General features: G+C 40.5%; 1 protein-coding gene across 1 annotated transcript in view; it reads left to right on the top strand.

Moving 5' to 3' along the window:
• Positions 1-19,232, top strand: part of ADCY5 (adenylate cyclase 5) — a 225,479-nt gene that overhangs the window by 145,037 nt on the left and 61,210 nt on the right. The window contains exons 4-5 of the mRNA XM_057430333.1: positions 16,174-16,285; positions 16,473-16,600. Coding sequence (XP_057286316.1) covers positions 16,174-16,285; positions 16,473-16,600 — 240 coding nt within the window. The remainder of the gene's footprint in view (positions 1-16,173; positions 16,286-16,472; positions 16,601-19,232) is intronic.

Raw genomic sequence — 19,232 nt, 5'->3', positions numbered from 1 at the left:
GTTGATTTACCATGTTGGCTTACTTGTTTGGAATAGTTGTGGTGGTGGTGGTTGTTTGGGTGGGTTTTTTAACTTTAAGCGTGATTTTTGCAGAGTCTGATAATACTGCATTTTCCTACTCATTGTGGGGAATGTATTGCTAATAGGAGGTTATTAGGACAACCCTTCTTCTTTTGACAGCTACTTCATTTCTGTTATCTCCAAGGCCTGTCAAACCCATACATCAGTGCTGAATGCAGCAGCAATATGAAGAGATGCTTTATAACATTCTGGACCATGAATGAGACAAGAGACCTAAGTTGCATAGCTGATGAGATACTTGTAAGGTGGGCAGGTAGGCGAAAAAGACGGGAAGGACCAAAAAACCTTCAAAAGTAAGGAGCAAATTTAGCAATTGCTAGTAATGATTGGAAGAAAGGAGATGAGAGAATGGAAAACAGATGCATGCAGTTTTAGATAGCGAACAGCTATGTGCCATAGTAGTTCTGGTAGAGAGCCTCCAACCTTGGGAGCATGCACACCAATGCACTGCTGCTTTTTGCTGTGGCTGTTTCCAAAGAATAAGCTAGTAAGAATCAGTTTGTAGAACAAAGCAAACAAAAGTTTGGCTTTTGCTCAGGGGAACTCGAGCAATTGTAGTTACAGATCAAGCTTCAACAGAAGCCAAATGCTGATCCATAAAAATAGTATTATTCTGTTTCGTTTGGAACCTTTTGTTCTGGATTGCATTCAGAACTACTATAAGCCCCTTCGTGAGATTCTTTTTCTTTTCAGGGCAGAGAAAAAAAGAGACCTTTTGATTTAATAGTTCAACTTTGTTTCAATTAAAAAGGAGAAAATACCTACATCGTCCTTGCCTTTTTCCTTAAGAATCTGCAGAATAGTGTCCAGCAGGTCACAGTTTAGGATGACAGCTCTAATGCAGAGACAAAGTTGCGTTACAGAATATAAATGGCAAGTGATACTCTGCTTTTAAGATCCAGTACTCTTTGCCATTGTCAGCTGCAAACTGAATAAAGTTTTGTAATTGAAATCAGAAGAGACTACAAATTTCTTGCAAAGCCCAGAAACCTTGGAATTGCATATGTGACTTGCCTGTTGAGCTTTTCCTTGGAAGTATGTAAAGTTGGAAGGAGTAAATTGAAAATAAGATGTCTCCTGAAAGCTTAAAAACAACTTGGGAGGGTGGGGAGGATGGGGGGGGGGTTGGTTGAGAGGGGAGTGGCAGGGGGAGAGAGGATGAAACGTGACTTTTGGGGGACTTCTGATTCTGAGAGCATCATAGGAGTATTCATCCAGTATAAAATGGCATGCCTACTGAGATTCATCCAGGACTACACTTTTGTAATGCAGAAGTCCAATATGGACTTCATTAGCATTTATTAGATCAGTGTATTTCACTTAAATACGTACATATACGGCCTTATTTAAATGCATTTTGTGTATTTTTTAGGTTATTTTTCCTGCGATTGATTTCTAGTGGAGGACATAAAAGCTGTATTTTGTTGGTCTGTCATGTCCCACAGCTTTTTATTTTTACATTACATATATCAGATACAGAATTTATTGTATTACTAATAACTGAACAAATACAAGTCATCTTGCTGGATAACAGGTGCTGCCTAGAAACACATCCTTGCATTTTTAGTGCCTTACACTCAAACTCTTGTGTAAGTATCCCCTGCTACCAGTCAGCCTCACAACAAAGGTATGAGCTGGGGAATGGAGAAGCTGAGATTGGAAGCAATTTCTTTAATTGTACTTGGTAGTGAGGCTGATTAGAGCTCAGAAATGCCTGGCTTCTGTTACAGAAATGTTGTAATGACTAGACTTTGAAGGCTTTTCCCTGCCTGCACTGCAAAGGAATTATCAAGAAGGAGCAAGCAGAGATTGTGCATAAACACACGCGCTCTTTGTGCTCGGGACATCCCGTGAATGCTGGCTGTATCTGCAGGGGGAATTAGTGCTACATTTCAGCTGGGCTGACATGCCAAATGGGCATCTTTCTGTCCCTCACTAAAATGACAGCCCAGAGAAATTAATTAATTCAGTTGACATTCCAGGTAGCAGAGAGTAAAACAGAGAGGTAGTGAAGATCTGAGAAGACAACAGTGATGAAGTATGCCGTGCTCATCTGGGAGCATAGAGGCTCCACATGCAGTAGAGGTTATCCAGATTTGTTTTTCCTGTGTGCTAGAGGGCATTTGAGGCCACATCTTTTAGGAGAGGCCCTAACCAAAGAAGGCATCCTCATTCTCTTTTGTTAACTCTGTTTCATTTTTTATATGAAAGAATAAAACCCTGGAGCAGCAGCTTGAATCCCAGTGTCCTATGTCATGAAACACTCTGCAATCAGCAGGGCAGAGAGGGGTGCTTGTTGTCTCTGCTTCTAATTTTTCTGGGTATTTTATATGTAATGAGCAGCTGCAGCACAAGGTCCTGAGGGCACCCCCGTTCCCAAATCAAAACAGCCTGTCATCCACTTCAGGCTGGATTCAGGCAGAGATAAAATCAGATCCATGTTTTCTCACTTCTCAGGCAAAGGGTCTTAAGAGAGTTTTCATCACTTGCATTCTCACTTTATAACATGCACTTGCAGAACACTAAGGAATCAAGGATACAGATTTCTATGTAGGTTTCTGTTCCTTAACAATGTGACAGTCTGTTGTGACAGGCCATTGGTATTTTATCTGGCAGGACTATAGGCTCCCAGCAAAGATTTGGCTACAGTCATGAAGCAGGCAGCATGGATATGGTAGGGCTATTCTTAAATGCTGGACACATATCCTTTCTTATTGTAGCTGTTGACTTAGCCTGAGCCCTGTCCTTATTTCTTAATTAAAAAAAAAAAAAGGAAAAGAAAAGGAGGCAAGCAGAACAAACTAAAACCAAACCCCCCAAAACCCAGTCAAACTTTCCTGTAAGATGCTACCATGAGACTCAAACTGAATTGAAAATTTATCTGCCGAGTTTTCTAGCCTCAGATCCTTGATTAACCACCGCATGTCTGAAGCAACCAAGAGTGGCAGAGGCTAGTGGGTTCCTGAGGATGATTTACTTTCTCCTTTGTTTGCCGTTAACTTTTTTTCTGGTTCTGTTTGTGAGGATTCTGGTGACTGAGTGTTGTCAGCAGGATTTTTTTCAGTTGCATGAGAACTGAGAGAACAGTATCTGTCTGACTCTTTCCCAGTGAATGGCTTTCAAGTTAAGCCGTGGCTGCAGTTATTGTGCTCTTGCTGTGACACTATAAATAAAGTTATTAAGAGCAATATGTAAATGGGTTTCTATTTTTGTTCTCTGTATTGTTTGCAGAATCTGGGGCAGTTATTCAGTAAGAATCATCTGCTGTTTAGCACTGAGCCTAGCAGCATTTGATGCTGTGTGGGCTGCTGCTGTTTTTCCCTTCCTTTCTTTCTTTGCGCTGGCTTTTAGAATCCAGCTCCTTTGCAAGTTTGTTTGTTGTGGTATATAAGAAACAGAGTAGCTCTGCTAAGCATTTTCAGACTTCTGGAGAGTGACTTGGTACTTAAGAACAGAGAATCATCTCTTCATATCTGAGCTATAGGAGCATTAAAACCAGCTATACAAACATTAAATACCACAGCTGCTATTTGCCTCAGTGCTCATCTTGCAAATTCCAGTTTTTCAAAGATCTTTACGGTTTGTGTTTTGTTTGTTGCTCCCCTCTCCATTGCTGTGGGTCTGCCTAACAGCCCTGGGCCCTGCTCATGCTGGAAACTTGTACCACATTAATTCGTACAGTTACAGTACAGCCCCCTAAGGGAGAGCACAGATACGTTATTTTAGAAACACTTTACTACAGTCGTGGCTACTCCTACCTGCAAGAGCAAATGATTATAATCCAAGGTATCTGTTTAGAAACCTGAATGCATCTGTTCTAGGGACAGAAGCAGTGTTGCTGTTAACATACATACTCTGTAAAACATTTCACATGAGACAGTTTTTTTCAAACTTCTTCCAGCTCTGCAAGTGAATTTAATTCTGGCTTTCCTGAACCCCCTACAGGGAAAGTCCCAGACTGTTTGTTCTGTGACTCATTAGCCACAATTTTGTTGCCAGCTGTGTTAGCCTTCAGATTGGCACATGGCTTCCATGGCACTTTAATTGCATTTCATGGGGCTTCCTGACAGGCCACCGTAATGTTGGGACACCGGCAAGTTGTGCCTCTGGTTTCAATCCTTTCTGGAAGTAGTGGTTTCATGGTATACATAATGGATAAATATGCAGAAACGTTTTGAAGCTGGGACACCCGCTGTTCTGAGCTGAACTGAACTCATCCTTTCAAATGCTAGGCATTTTATTTCATTTTCTTGTTTTTAGTCTTCAAGCCAAAATTGCTGCTGCTGTAGTGGCATAGAAGGTAAACAGAAATTAGCTAGACTGGTTTTGCATAGCTGTAGAAAGATCTGACAGAGTAACCTTCCTCTTATTTTTATGGTCTGAGACACATTACCATAATACATATTTTAGATGGTCTCTAAGGTGCCTTTCTATGCTATAGAAAAGACCTGGTCAGCCTCTATTGATTTTATTGGCATTAGTTCATTGGTAAACTGATAACTATTTACAAGAACTGCATTTGGAGATGATATTTTGCAAATATTGAGAGTAGCAAACAAATGGCTTAGTGAAATATCTTAATGCATTAACACAGAAATTAAATTTTCCAATGGAAAATGCAAGAGAGAAGCCATTTCTTTCTATGCAGATCTATTATCCTGGTGGCGGCAATTACAGTAATTCTCTTGAAGTCAAGTTAAAATGTTATGCCTGCTTCAGTATGAGAAGAAACCATTGATTGGAGTTTCAGTGGAAAGTTAAAAAGTCTTAAGATGTGCAGTGAGCAGACCTGTCTCACCACGCTCCTGCTCCAGCATCTCAGGAATAGGTTTTATGTGCATCTTCCCTGGACTCGTAAGGCCAGGATTCACAATCCTGCTTTGCCATGTTTTTCCCCCATGACCTTGAGCTCCTTTATGTATTTTCTTTATACTATACTGCTGTCTTTGCAAAATGGCATGGCTTTTCTAGCACCAGTTATAACATTACAACAGTTGCTGAATGCCAGTTTGAAAACTTCATATTCAAAGAGATATAATGGTCCATTTTATTTTATAAAGAAATAAATTTGAGGTAGAACCAACTATGTAACTGGTCACAGAATCAAATGATGGGCTTCCAAATATCAGACTTGAGGTGTCTTGATAGCTAGTATCTTGACCAACATAATAAACCAAAAGTGGTGTAAATGTTTTCCTATAATATATAATCTGAATGCCATAAAGTAGATTTAACACTGCTTACTGTCTGTAAAATAATGGACATATGTAAAGTATTTGGAGTATGAGGTATGTCAGTCCCTAACATACTTCAGGTGCATAGAATTTAATATTTCCTGTTCAAGGATGATCTTTGCATAGAACTGCTCATTTAGGGAGCTCACCTATACTGTATTCTAAGGTGGAATGTTTTTACTGCTGGTATTGATTGTACAGAATTTCATTACATTTACATTGTTACTCCATGGCAGCTGGAGTTTTCTGTGTCACCAAAGGAAACCAAAGATAGGTTCAAGTGCAATTGATCAATTGCTATGTGATGGTAGATCACATCTTAAAAAGGAAACGAATCCCTTAAATTGTAGCCCTCATGAAGCTGGGAGAATTTTACTGATGAATTGAAGATACCTATAAATTACTGGTTCTTGGCAGGTAAGGATTATTAGTGTAGTGTACAATAACCAGATAACGAGTTCAATTTCTTGCAGGATTTTTTCCTTTTCATTTAATTCTGACTTTACAGCCAATCTCCCTTCTCACTGAGAGCATCATGTGTTTTCTTATGAAATTTATTATCAGGTTTATTAATTAATAACAAGTTGGTCCCTCAGTTAATGAGCTGTTCTGTTTTCTTTGACCAACCACTTTACCTTGCAGAATAGCTAACACAGGATTATGTCTTCATTTTAAAGTTGTCTTTCACTGATGTCACATTGGTGTTTCTCATCAAAGAGGCCATCATGAAGTAAGCATTAAAAGTTACATTTCTCTGAATGCTTTTGGTCCATTTCTCTTTACAGTTTCATCGGTGTAATTTTGAAAACACAATTGCTCGATTACGTTTGAAAGTATAGAAATGAGAAGGCAGTGAGTCAGCTCACATTGGCTGTTCCAAAAAGGGTGATAAGACTCATATTCCTAGTCTGCAGCAATCAGTTTTCCCAGCAAATGGCCACTTTAAGTATTATTGATCTAGTAAGCTCCCAAACATGGATGGTAATTGTGTATATGGATGGACATCACTTGTCCATTCTCAGCTTACCCATGAAACAGTCTATATATTTTGGTACCTACTTTCCTTGGGAAAATGAGGTAACTGTAGGAAAGATGTAGTTGTTCCTTAATATTTTAAATTATTTATATGACATTTATATACTAATGTAATGTTTTCATTCTGTAGTGACTTTCCAGAGGGAAGATCCTGGCTTACCAAAATTGCAGAGTAAATATATCACAAAAGGACAGGACCCTGGATAAGCTAATTGAGAGAGTGAGGAAGAAGTAAGGTTAGGAAATGACCACTGCATGCAGAATTACTGCAGCTTTTGGGTTAGGGATTACAAAAGCATTGTTGTTTGAATGTACGTGATACCAGAAAAGAACAGGCTGAATGCAATTTGCACAGCTATGTAGAGCTCATTGTTTCATCATCAAAGACAAACTCCTGAGCAATATTTAACAGAAAGCATTCCAAACCTGGCTAGATGCAATTTACTCAATATCTATCCCATGTGCCTTTCCCAGGATATACATGTGAAACTGTTATATGTCTATGCCAAAATTTATATACCTTGTTGTCTTCGCTGATAACTGATTGGTTCCTGGCACACAGCCTCTATGCAGCAGGTTGTCTTTTGGTTTAATATGTAATTTTTTTGTTGTTTCTCTTTCCTATTTTGCTGCTTTTATGGCTTCAGTCACTTTTGCAAGTTGTTCTCTGGAAGAGGGGCAGGGAGGAATAGTGCCAGACTCCTACACCTGTAGTGGTAATAGATAGTCCCTTCTTCAAGAATTCTCTTAACTCCGTATTTTTCTTCTTCATTTTTGGCAGAATTTTGACATCAGAGATTGCTCTAATGCCAGAAAACAGTCTGCAAGAATGCTCACAGCAAAAACGCGTGCTTGAAGTTTGAAAGCCAGAAAATAATATGGGGGTTTTTTTGTTTGTTTTATATGCAGTTTTAAATCCAGACAGCCTGGATTTCAGGCTGTCTTGTGGGACAAATTAATTTGATTTATTTTGGTGCGGACTGGATCTAGCTCCAGTTTGGGCAGACCTGCCAACTCTTTTGCATTGGTCAGGCAGACAAGGGTGAGTCTGGGCTTGCTTGGAGACAAAGCAAAGACACATGGTCAGGGTCAGCAGTATGCATGGTTCCTTTGTGCCTTTCTGCAAAAGGCCATGTATGTCCTTCAGTTTGACTTCCTAAACTTCCTTGGAGTTGGAATGGATTTGGCATATTTATCATTTACATAGTTTTCCCCCTGACCAGAATGATTGGAAAAAATTTCACATTCCCACCAGTCCTTCTTAGACACATGAAAAACATCTGAAGTCCCTCCTCCTTAATAACCCAAAATCTCATTTAGGCCACTTGGGTTTCTTTTTTATGCTCAACAGCCAGAGGCATCTAAGTTGGCTTGCGATGATGGAGTAATAAAATTGCTTCCACTTATCTGAAAGACATCTATAATATGTTCACCACATCTATAATGTTCCACCTATAGTTTGGCTAGTAGCCGCTGAATATCTATGTTTGTTTTGCTTTCCCCAAATAGTTTTTCTTCCCAAAAAGCTATTTATTACTCCTGTTTCCAGTGAAGAATTAATCTGGTTAAATACAGCCTGATGAAATAGGAAAATCTTTTAACTCAAGATATTTAGAGGAAGAGGGTAGCAAGTTTTTCATGTTTAAAATAAAAAAATGAGTACTGAGCTTACAGCTAAGTTCCAATAACTGGGGTTGCCACTCATGCTTGTAAACTACAAAGGAAAGGTCATGGAAAAAACTTTTCCCTGTATGACTGGTGCAGTCTTCCACTTCTCTTGGTGATTTCAGGATCTTAATTTCTTCTCATTTCCTGCATTGACAGTGAAGAAGAGACCGCAGGCACCAATGTGAAGTTCACTGAGTATGATGGAAAGTATGGTGCCATTTTTCTCAGCAGACCCTGAGTGCCAGCAGTGTCAGACACTCTCAGTGGGGCATTCCTAGGAGCACATTGCTAACACAGACAAAGTTGCAGCCGCAAATGTTGAGAGTATGTGATGGAGATGTGCGTCTCTCAGCTGAGTCACCCAGGCAGTTCTAACCTCTGGTAACACTCATTTGAGAGCAAACATGGGAAAATCAAGTAAAGGCAGGGTTCTGCAGTTTATATCTTTGCAGTGAGCCTTGCTGTCATCATGCAGTGGCTCTACGGATGGCAGTCTGCAGGTTGACACCAGTGTCTCCGTGAGTCATCTGGTCTCCTGCTTCTTTGTCGGTTTTAACTGTTACCAGTTTCACTTGGTATGGTTTTGCAGAGTGAACTTCTCAAATATGGATGCAGGTTTGGTTTACTTTTTTTTGGTTACTTTGGAAGAGGGACAGAAGTCTTTCTGCCTTTTGCTGTAAAGAAACAAGTGAAAGGGCTCACATTTTTTCTGGACTTTTGGTTTTGTAGGGATTTTGTGCGCTTTTTTTTTTTTTTTGTTATTATCACATCATTTAAGTACATACATGACTTCTCACTTTCTTGAGCAAGTGGGAGCCAGCATGACTGATCTTAAGATGGAGCACTATCAAGGTGCACAATGGAGTCCCATTTCCCAAGGGAGAGCTGTGCCAGCGGGAGAGCTGTGCCAGCTGATGTGTCACAGAAGTGCCATGGCTCATTTGAAACAATAGGTGATTTCCAATATAAAACGGATCTTCTCTGAAAAGACTATATAAGTTTAGGAAAGAGCGTATCATTTAACTGTTGGGGTTGGGTTTTTCCCATGACTGCAGGAAAAGGAAATATTAAAATATTAAAATATTCTCTAGTCTGTCTGATGTCCTGCTGTTCTGGAGAACATTTTTTGCATCGCTAAGGCTAAGACTTCAGTCCTGTTGCCATGGTCATCCCCAGAGAGCAAGAGTGAGGTCATGTTGAGACCTGAATTAGTCTGGAAGCAGCTTGCAGCCATTGCTGGACCAGTCGATGGGCTGTCACTCAACACAATGATCTGTGTGGGTCACTTCACCCTCCTTAGGTTGGCTTTGCTGCCCTTGCTCACATTTATGCTGCCTGACTGTGGTCACTGTGCCACTGCTGCATACTTGTCCTCACTTTGCTTTGGTTTGTCCTTTTGTTGTTGCTGCTATTAAACTCAGGAGGAAACGAGCATTGTGAGATGTCCTCTGGAAGCTGAAATCCTGTGTGTATATAGGGTAAGTAGATGAGAAAGCACATAGCGGACCTTCTTGTCATCCCACCCCCAAGTAGCTATAGCTGGGAAAGAGAGACTGGGTGTATCTTGATGCCATGTCTATTTTAAGAACTTCTAGATGAACTTAATACTATGTTTATGCCACTGGAGCTGGAAAGTAACTTTTGAGCTCACAGTGCTGTCAGGGAACTGACTTCTGAACAGATGTCCAAGTGCAAAAACTGGTTAATCTACCAAGCTGCTTGAGAGAAGCTTCCACCCTAAATATACTCAAACGACATCTGAACATAGTTTGGGTAACCAGCTCTGGGTGGTCCTGTTTGAGCAGGGGGTTGGACAAGATGACATCCAGAGGTGCCTTCCAACCTGAACCATTGTACGATTCTGTGAAAACATAGTTTGGTGTTAAGGGCTCAGCCCAGCTCTTCAAGTGAGGATTTTGCCATCTTCATTCCAATCTATCCTTTTTCTTCTTCCTTGTTCATAGCATGACTTAATGATATGTGACACCAATAACAGTATTGGTATTTTATTGTAAAATAACAGTAGCACCCTGAGACACTGTCTTTACTGATTAGCCTAGTGAAATCCCTGACAAAGGTAAACTGTCTATAGCAAATGGCTTTTGCTTGTTACAGCTTTGCTCATGAATGCTTGTATTTAGTGAACAATGATTATTTTATTACAGTACATTAACTTTTTCTTCTCTTACAGGTAGCATTCGTTGCAGTAAAATACCATGCTTTGATTCACATGCAGTTAGATGCACTTTCTGTTTTTTCTGAGTCATTAAAAGCTCACCGAGTCTGGGGTTTGCTCTGTTTCTCATGCAGTGCCTGTGGTGTTCAGTTTCCAGTAACACATGGTGTTTATATTCATGACTGGCATTACCGTTGTGATGGTGATAGGGTTTGTGTTTCTTGAAATTACTTGATTTATGTTGTGGCTGGCGTGCATGGCACGCACATGTCTCAAAATAGAACACAACTGGTTTTTTGCTTTTACATTAGAAGCACTGATGATTTAATTTAGCATTTTGTATAAACCTGCATTTGCAGGGGAACCTGGCTGTGTCATGTCACTCCTTTGATAACTCTATTAGCTTCAGACATTTAAGGCTGCACTTCAAAATCATTCTTTGTAAGTGTGTGTGGTTTCAGATATCTCATGTGGGTTTCCTGCTTCCCTCCTAGTTTTTAGCTCTTCCTACTCCTTACATTGTTCTTTGCTTTCTGCCGACATTTCTTCCCTTCCTGCACTCTTGCTAAGAGCCTTCTCCTTTGCCGTCCAAAAGATCCTGTGATGCTTCTGCCCCAGGGTATGTTAGCGGTGTAGTCACATCACCTGAATTACACGAGCTAGTTTCAAGCAACCCGCAGTGGGATGGACCTGAGCAGAGACTGTGAAAGAAGCCCAAGCTGGGCAGGCTAAAGCTGAGGCGTTGCACTGAGGCTCCTACTGGTACCTGAGGTGCCTGTCCATGTATATCTTAACTATTCTGTGAATGCATTACAGACCAAAAAAATGGGAAGGCTGAGCTCAACATTTTGGGAATTTCTGCTTCATGGCTCTGCATCTTAGTTGCTCCTCTCTCCATTTCACCTCACTCTGCCTTTGCAGCTCTGTGAAGCACTGCAAAAAAAAAGAATCCAGACATCCATCTCATGGAGGCCTCGCAGTCTACAGTCATGGTGCTGGCTATGCTAAGGGCCAAGCTCAGGCAGAAACTGGCATCCCAGTGGTAGCAGCAGCTAGAGCTGCATGCCCAGAATGCCCTCTGCTGCCCATCTGCCCCGGGGTCTTGGAATCAGCAGGAGCCAGTGGCATAGGGGTACTCCAGTCTGTGTATTCACCTTTCCCGCTCCCCTGTGTGGGGCTTGGGCAAGAGCAGGCAGGTATCAGACTGGTCCTAAGCAGAGGGGAGGACAGTAGATTCTGGAAGCTATTCAAGCTCTCTTTCATCTTTCTTCCCTGTCAGTGTCATGAGCCATGTAGGGCAACAGCCATAAAACTGAACTTGCCTTGTACAGATATGAAATCTTGAGCCAGACCTTACTGGAAATAGGAGTTGAAACAGGAGCGTAAGAAAATATTCACTTCTACTGTACAATACAATCGGTGGTACTTTTCAACCAAAAATAAACAGAAATAAAACCCATATAAAATTAATAACTCTCCTTTTCTTGTCTGTCTTTCCCAGAAATAAACTTTTTTTTTTTTGTCTTTTTTGAGGTCATACCCTGGTTACTGCTGGACAAAACCCAATCAGATGGCAAATCTGAAGGCAGTGACAGAGTGGAAAATATATCAAAAGCTCTGAAGCCATTACAACATTTTGATGACATGCTAAACTGTTTTTTCCACAAAGCAGTAGCCTTTCAGATGAAGTTACTGGGACCCAGGACTGATAATATTTGATGATGCCCAGGCTGCAGATTGTGTGGTCAATCCCTTGCAGTCAGCTTCAGCTAATAGTACTTCTAAACCACTGCCTTAGTTATCTCATGATATTTTATAGCTATAATAATTATTTCATTTGACCTTTTGTTGACCACTGTCCTTTACTGCACATTTTGGCACAAGGAAGGCCTATTGCTGGTATTGTGCTCCCACCAGCAAGGAAATGCCTTGCCCTCTGAAGACTGACAGATAGTTGGCTTGAGTTGTGCCTTTCTTCACAATCATCTGTCACCATCATCCTTTAATGAAATTTTTTCATTGCTAAGGGTAGTCTGACATGAAAGACTGAAGTGTGGAGTGAGGGCTTAAGAGTAGTGGTGAAGCTGTATGTTTAAACTCTAAGGCTCCCAGCGTAGACAAGATGCACAGGCAGAACTGGGAGATGCTTCTGCAACCTCACTGTATGCATGTTGTGTGTGTAAGTAGTTATAGTGGGCTTTATTTTTGAAGAAAAACTCTGACTAAGCACAAGACGAGGATCTTGTGCTCTTGCCTGATGTGTATTGTATGAGAAATCTACTTTTTCCTAGCTGCTTCTGAGGTGTTAGTTATTTTATAGGGAGAAAGGTGAATTTAAGGGTTACTAGGGCTAGTAACAAAAGGAACAGAAGTGGCATAGCACAACACCATGTAGACGAGTCCCCATTTCTCCTTCGTGGATCATTAGCAGGGTTGGGAATGATTAGCCTGGTTGTTGGCTCTGCTGCTGGAACTGTAGTGCCAGCAGGAGTGTGTGGAAGGAACAGATTAGACAGGAGGAGTAAAATGATTTAGTGGCCTTCAGAGTTCTCTACTCAGAGCAGAGGACAGAAGCTTCAGTCTGAGCCCCTGTTTGCAAGAGCCCTTTTCTCTGACATTCATGTGCTATTCTTTCTCCAGTCTCCCGCTATGCATGTGTCTTTTCAACTCTGTCTTCAGTTCCCAAATCACTGCTCTGTCCTCTGCCATCTCCCATATGGTCTTTTCTGTACCCTGATGAGGTTTTCCATTCCCTGCAGCCCATGTATCCCAGGCAGTGTCTTCTGATAGCTTATTTAATACTGTTGCTCTCCGGTTGCAAAGCAGGTCACACAGCTGTCTGAAGCCTGTAATGGAATATGCTCAGGTGCTTCAAGGGGTTCATGCATTACTTGGTTAGTTGACATGGAAGAAGGGTGAGGGAATGGACCATGCAGGTAGATACCTTCATGTTAATCACAAAGTGTGCAAAAACTGAGTCATGCAGAGGACTTAACATGTGGTCAATTCTAGCTAGATTTTCATATAAGGAGGAAAAGGCATGCCAGGTGAAGCTCTTCCCCTTATTGCCAAGTGTTATGTCTGCGTTCAAAAGTAAGAAGACTTGCAGCATCTAAGAAAATACTTGCAGTTTATTGCTTTGCTTTAGATAGAATCAAACTTCTTTTATCCTTGACTTCACTCTCAAAAGTTATCAAACTGGCTTTGCTGAAATTGGTTCATGCATTCCTCTTTATTCAAACAAAATGCTCATTCCGAAGAGCATATCATGTAGTAAATGTTGGCTTCCTAATAGGGGCATCAGTGTTAACTTCCCAGTATTGCTACTGGCTCATGTGCAGTGCATTTCAGATTCCCATTATGCAACCTTTCCGAGTTTTATTCTCATAATGAACCCTTTTGAAGTGCTTATAATTGTAGTTATCTAGAAATCAGCCAGAGAGCTACCTGAGGTGCTTCAACCATGCAGTCCTTGGAAGTGCAAGACAAGGATCAAGACGAAGGAGACAGCTGCTGAATTTGAACAAAGAGCAATGTGCTGGCCACCCATCGAAAGTTACAAGTTTGAGAAAATGGTTTAATGAAGTAGTTCCAATTTGAAAAGGCATAAATCTGTGAGTAGGATAGCTCCATAGATCTTTGCTAATTATTTCATTTGCCTGGTTGAAAATATTGCCATGATTTAACTTCTAGGAATGTACGATCCATTTATCTAGCATGATATTAATGGGAATGTTTATTAGGATGCTATGCTAACAGTAATTTTTCTGATTCAGGCATAAGGAGGAAGTTTAGAGCATCCCTGTGTAGTATTTTCAGATATACCTGTTACTATCTGGATGTCAGGGTAATTGCTCTTTATTTCTCTTGTTAGAACATATGGCTATGGGGAATCTGCAATTTGTCCCATGCTGGAAGAGGAACATTCTTGCAACAGGAATTTTGTTACTGCCACAAGAACTGGAGACATTTCCTATTTGAACATTACATATTAACACATGCTTAAGTTGCTTAGCAAGCAATACAGACATCCCTTAAGATTTCAGTTGGTTTCAAGTGTATTTCTTTTGGAGGTTTACTTTTATTTGTAAATAGGTGAAATTTTGATTTATTTTTGTGCATTTTCTCAAGTGTTTAAAAAATGGAGAAGTATATTTTGATTCAGACATCACTGTATTCCTATCTTGCTTTTTTTCTTGCACATTTTAGCTTCTGTCTTGCTTACAAAGAAACAGTTAATGTGATATGTTTGGTTGATGATTTATTGGAGTTGAAATGCAGAAGGAAAATAAGAAAAGCATGCCAGAATTGAAATGTGTTTCAGGATTTTTGCAAAAAAAAAAAAATGCTTGTGAAAATATTTTTGTTGTCTTTGCTTTCTGTCTGAAGACATTGAGGGGGATTCCAACTGGAAACAGTCTCTGCAAGTTGCCTAAAATATGTTGGAGTTTTATTTAAAAATAAATAAACTAATCCAAAGTGCTTGTTATTTACACTTCTAATTTCTCTTCCTATTCAAGTACATCTTGATGCAATAATCAACTTCGAAGAAGAAATCAACTGCTTGATAAACATTCCAATATACAAGTATAGCTTATGAATTTTATAGTTATATAAATGTATGTGCATAGGTACACTTTATCTTAAATCTACATAGACATAGTCTGGTGCTTGTTTTACTGAACAGTTTTAAATTCAGCATAATGGCTGTGTGCAATTCAGAGCAATTTTTTCCGTGTTCTAGTTATCAGTGAGACAATCTTTTTCCAGTTTTTTAAAAAAAATAATCTTCGCAGAACAGCATTAAAATTGATTAATTAAAATCAAAGAATCATTGCTAATACTTGTGATTCAAATAATTGTGCTTTCAAAACAGTCATGCTGCCTTCAGAGGGCTTTCCCAGTCCATCCTGGATGGATGGGAGTGATTCCATATCTCTGTTGCAATAGCAGGGGTTTGCCTCCTCTGGCAAGGACTGTACTTGTTGTTTGGCAGAAGGTTGGGTTATGCCTGCTTGCAGATTTGCTGAGGGGAGCTCCTGAGCACTATAGGTGTGTATTTCTATAGTGTTTCAGGGGCTAAGCCAGCTGGAAGGTGTGGTACAAATGGAAGGTTTAATTTCTCTAGTCCTTTAGAAGCCAAGGAGAAAAAAATAAGCAATGAGTGAGAAGCATGTACATGAGTAGAGTACTTCAGAGTAGATATCCTTCTCCAGAGAATGAAAGTCTGATGGTAAGTCTTCCCCAGGACAGTGAGTGTGTTAGGGCATGGCGAGCCAGCCCTGCTGCACCCAAGCCTTCGCCCTGGTAGCACTCAGTGCCATTGTGCCTGGCTTTGAGCATTTATAACATTGCAGGCACAAGGTACCAGACGGGGTGCTGCCAGTCATGGGGTTGGGCTGTGTGCATGGAAGCTGAACACCAAAGCCAAGGTAGGCAAGTTCAGAATATTCACTAGAGAGGAGCTTTATTTTGTGGCTGTACTTTGACAGCAGGGGAAGCAGACAGAGGAGTGTGGTTTTCTGCAGCAGAGTTAAGACACAGGTGATGTTATTGAGCCGAGAGGCTGAGGAATGTGAACAAAGTGGGTAAGTGTTGATTTTATAGCTGGGCTAATCCAGTCATCGTGTAGGAGTGCTTTGTTGTTTACGATGGCCGATAGCATTATCATGGGAGCTATACCAGCTCCCAGTGTTCTGTAAATTTTTTTGGACATGGGGCAGGGATAGGAGGATGAAAGGACTGTGGGATTTTCTTGCCCTTTCTAATCTTTGGAGCAGATGAGGTTGTGTCCCTCAGGGCTTTACATGTGATAGAGGTTGTATCATAAGGTGGCATTAGGGGTGCTACTCTCCTTGCTTCTTTAGGTCTGGGACACCCCTATATGCCTCCGCATACCCCAGAACTTGCAGAAATATCAGCAACAAATTTTGTGACACTTTCTTCTGTTTTTTTTCTCTCTCCCTCTCTTTTCCCAAGCATCCTCTTTGCAGACATAGAGGGTTTCACAAGTCTGGCCTCCCAGTGCACTGCTCAGGAGCTGGTCATGACGCTGAATGAGCTCTTTGCCAGATTTGATAAACTAGCAGCTGTAAGTTTTCTACTGTAATTCTGATTTTTTTTCCTTATCCTGTTGCAAGAATGACATACTGTGCTGGTTCACTGGGTTTCTGTAAATATTCACTGCCCTAAAAGGCAAGCTATTGCAAGCATGAATATAGACTGAATACTTCTCTCTCCTTCACTATTATTATTTTGTTAATTTATTTATATTTTAGGAGAACCACTGTTTACGTATCAAGATCCTGGGTGATTGCTATTACTGTGTGTCCGGGTTACCAGAAGCAAGAGCTGACCATGCACACTGCTGTGTTGAAATGGGAATGGATATGATAGAGGCTATCTCGTAAGTACTATATTCCCCATGGAGAATTTTGGAACAAATAAGAACCAGATTCTCTTTCCCGTTAGGTCTTCTTTACATCATTAGCAAGGTAGCCAAACCAGGGAACTGATGCCAGCAAAAAAGGGAGACATCTGGAATAAGAAAACAAAATAAGTAAAGGTTTGATGGCAGAAAGACAGACATTTGGGTCCATTACAGCCACAGGGATATAAAAGCTCAATCTCCTGATGAGAAAGGCAAAGGTTATTGTAATTACTGGAAGTCTCATTCCCAAATGAGGATTCCAGTGAATTACAGAAATATGAAATCAGAGGATTAATAATAACTCCATTAAATTTCAGTCACTCTTCACTTACTTGTCTTTAAACCAGCTTTTTACTAACCCTGTAATTCCTCTGCTACGGTCTGTCTTGTCTGGTTTCAGAATCTTGTCTCGCACATCTGCCACATCCTTCCCCATGTGACCCTAGGCCAAAAAGGTCAGGTTGAAGGCTTTCTTATTTTAGCTAAATTAATTATTGAATAAACCCATAAAGTTGGTCTGGCCCAGACTGGGACAGATCCGTGATGCTTTTTCCTTTATTTCCACTTACTTCCTCATCTTTATCTTTTTCTTTTAAAAATCTAATCTGAAGCTTTGCCTGCCCCTGAGGTCAGGTTAGCAGTCCTGTGTTTGTCCAGACTACACCTGTCTTTACAGAGTAGCAAATATGAGACTCATATCTAGTTATATTACTTGGGGAATCGTGGACAATAATGAATAGTATTTGCATCAAACATGAGCTGTCACAGGCCAATTATGTCAGAATTCAGGGAGGAAAGAATTATTTGGTCATCTTGAGTGTAGGCAAACTTAAGCACAAAATTCAGTCAGTTTTGGATGGTAAGTGGCTTGACCTTAATATCTACATCATCCTTGCTGCACAGAGACTCTGCTTCTTTTTCCCTTCTATTTTTTTGTTTTATGAAAGCATCTTCTAAAGTGTCAGTGTTATCAACAAAGAAGTAGAAGATCTCTATGCAGTTCTCTCATTCCGTTCAGTAACTTGATGGAGTTTCTACTTCATTGAGATAAAAACTAGAGCTACCTATTTGCTGAGAGTGATACAGTATATCCTGTAAATGAATACACACCCACACTTTTCAGCCCTATTTTCATAACACAGATAGTTTGAAAACCAGTATTTTCACCCAGAAGACCCCATTGAGCAGCATTCCCTTGCTTTGTATACAGTGTACACTATCAGGACTTCCTATCATTATTTTCCTGGTTTTAAACTCTGTTACTTTGCAACAGTCTCCTTTTGGGGGTTGTACCCAAAAGGCAAAATAAAAGGAGTTTCAAGTAACTTGTTTTCAGTAGCCCTTGAAAGGATGCTATTAAGTGGCAGGTGACAAGGTGTCTTGTCAAACACATGAAGCAGCAAATCTTAGCCACCAGCCCTACAAAAAATGTACTGTGTACATTGCCCAGAAAAGTTTCACTTTCTGCGGTAGTTGGCCTGATGAAATATGGAGACCTTGACACATTGCTGTGTAATACCCCACAAGGCTGAGTAACACCAGGAAATCTAGACTTCATTGATTAACTGCAGCCCACCTTTCCTTGAAATTCACATGGAGTTGAAGTGCACTCAGTGTTTGTTTACAAATAGCTCTTCAGCAGCCTTTAAAACTTGTTTCCCACTTGATGAATGATGAATGCATTTGACAGTCTTATCTCTTAATAAGTCTGGAAGGTGACTCTGTTCTCACTACCTCTGCTTCCCCCCCTACCTTCTCCTCCCCTAAGGATCAAGATAAGAGGTTTCATAATTAAGGTAACCAATAGCTACTGAACATTTGATTGCAGGCTTCACCAACACTGGGTCCTCCCGGCAGCCTGATTTCATCTGTGTACGATAACAGCAGGGAGTGTCACCCCAGATCAGAAAGATAGAATTATATTCACTGTACTGCTGGTATAAACAAAAAAAAAAAAACAACAGGAAGGGAACAAGGGATATAAAGGATAACCAAACCCATTTGTTTGCTGCAAAGTCTAAGGGAAGTCACCTCATCAACAACTCCGCTGGGAGAAGTTCCCTGGTCTTGTGTCACTAACTTGTCAGTGGCTTGGCAGAAAATGCAGTAGGGTTTATAGCACTCATGCAACATGTTTTTCCTTCCTCCCCAGTGTTTTACCCACACTGCAGCTGCTGTTGCCCTTGCAAGGTTTATGGCTGCAGCTGCATTTTTATTACCCCAGTTCTTATTACTTTCCTAAGTGTCATGATTAGAACTCTTTCAGTTTGCAAGCCTGTGGCATCTTACCCATACGCAGCTTCCCTTCCCTGGTAGAGAATCTGCTGCTTGTTAATAAAAATGATGAAGGTCATTTCAGTGAGTAGGTAATAAAACGTAAGATAGGGATTGTAAGGAAAAAGAACTGTAAGAGGGCAAAAGCTGTTTCAGAAGGAGTCATCTTGAACAGTCTTTTAAAGGGCCTATTACACTGTGAAGAGTGAACTAGAGTCCAGAACTGGTCTATCGTTAATCTTTCTTTTTCATTAGTAACTAAAGTATAAATATTAGATCTGTGTTCATGTCAGGAAGTTGGGAGGACTTACCCATCCACAAGATCTTATCTAGA

This window comes from Pezoporus wallicus, unplaced genomic scaffold, assembly GCF_028554395.1.
Source record: "Pezoporus wallicus isolate ANWC-B61680 ecotype Strahan unplaced genomic scaffold, APGP_CSIRO_Pwel_v1 contig_5261, whole genome shotgun sequence".
Taxonomy (NCBI): Eukaryota; Metazoa; Chordata; class Aves; order Psittaciformes; family Psittacidae; genus Pezoporus; species Pezoporus wallicus.
This window is presented reverse-complemented; position numbering and strand designations above follow the sequence as displayed.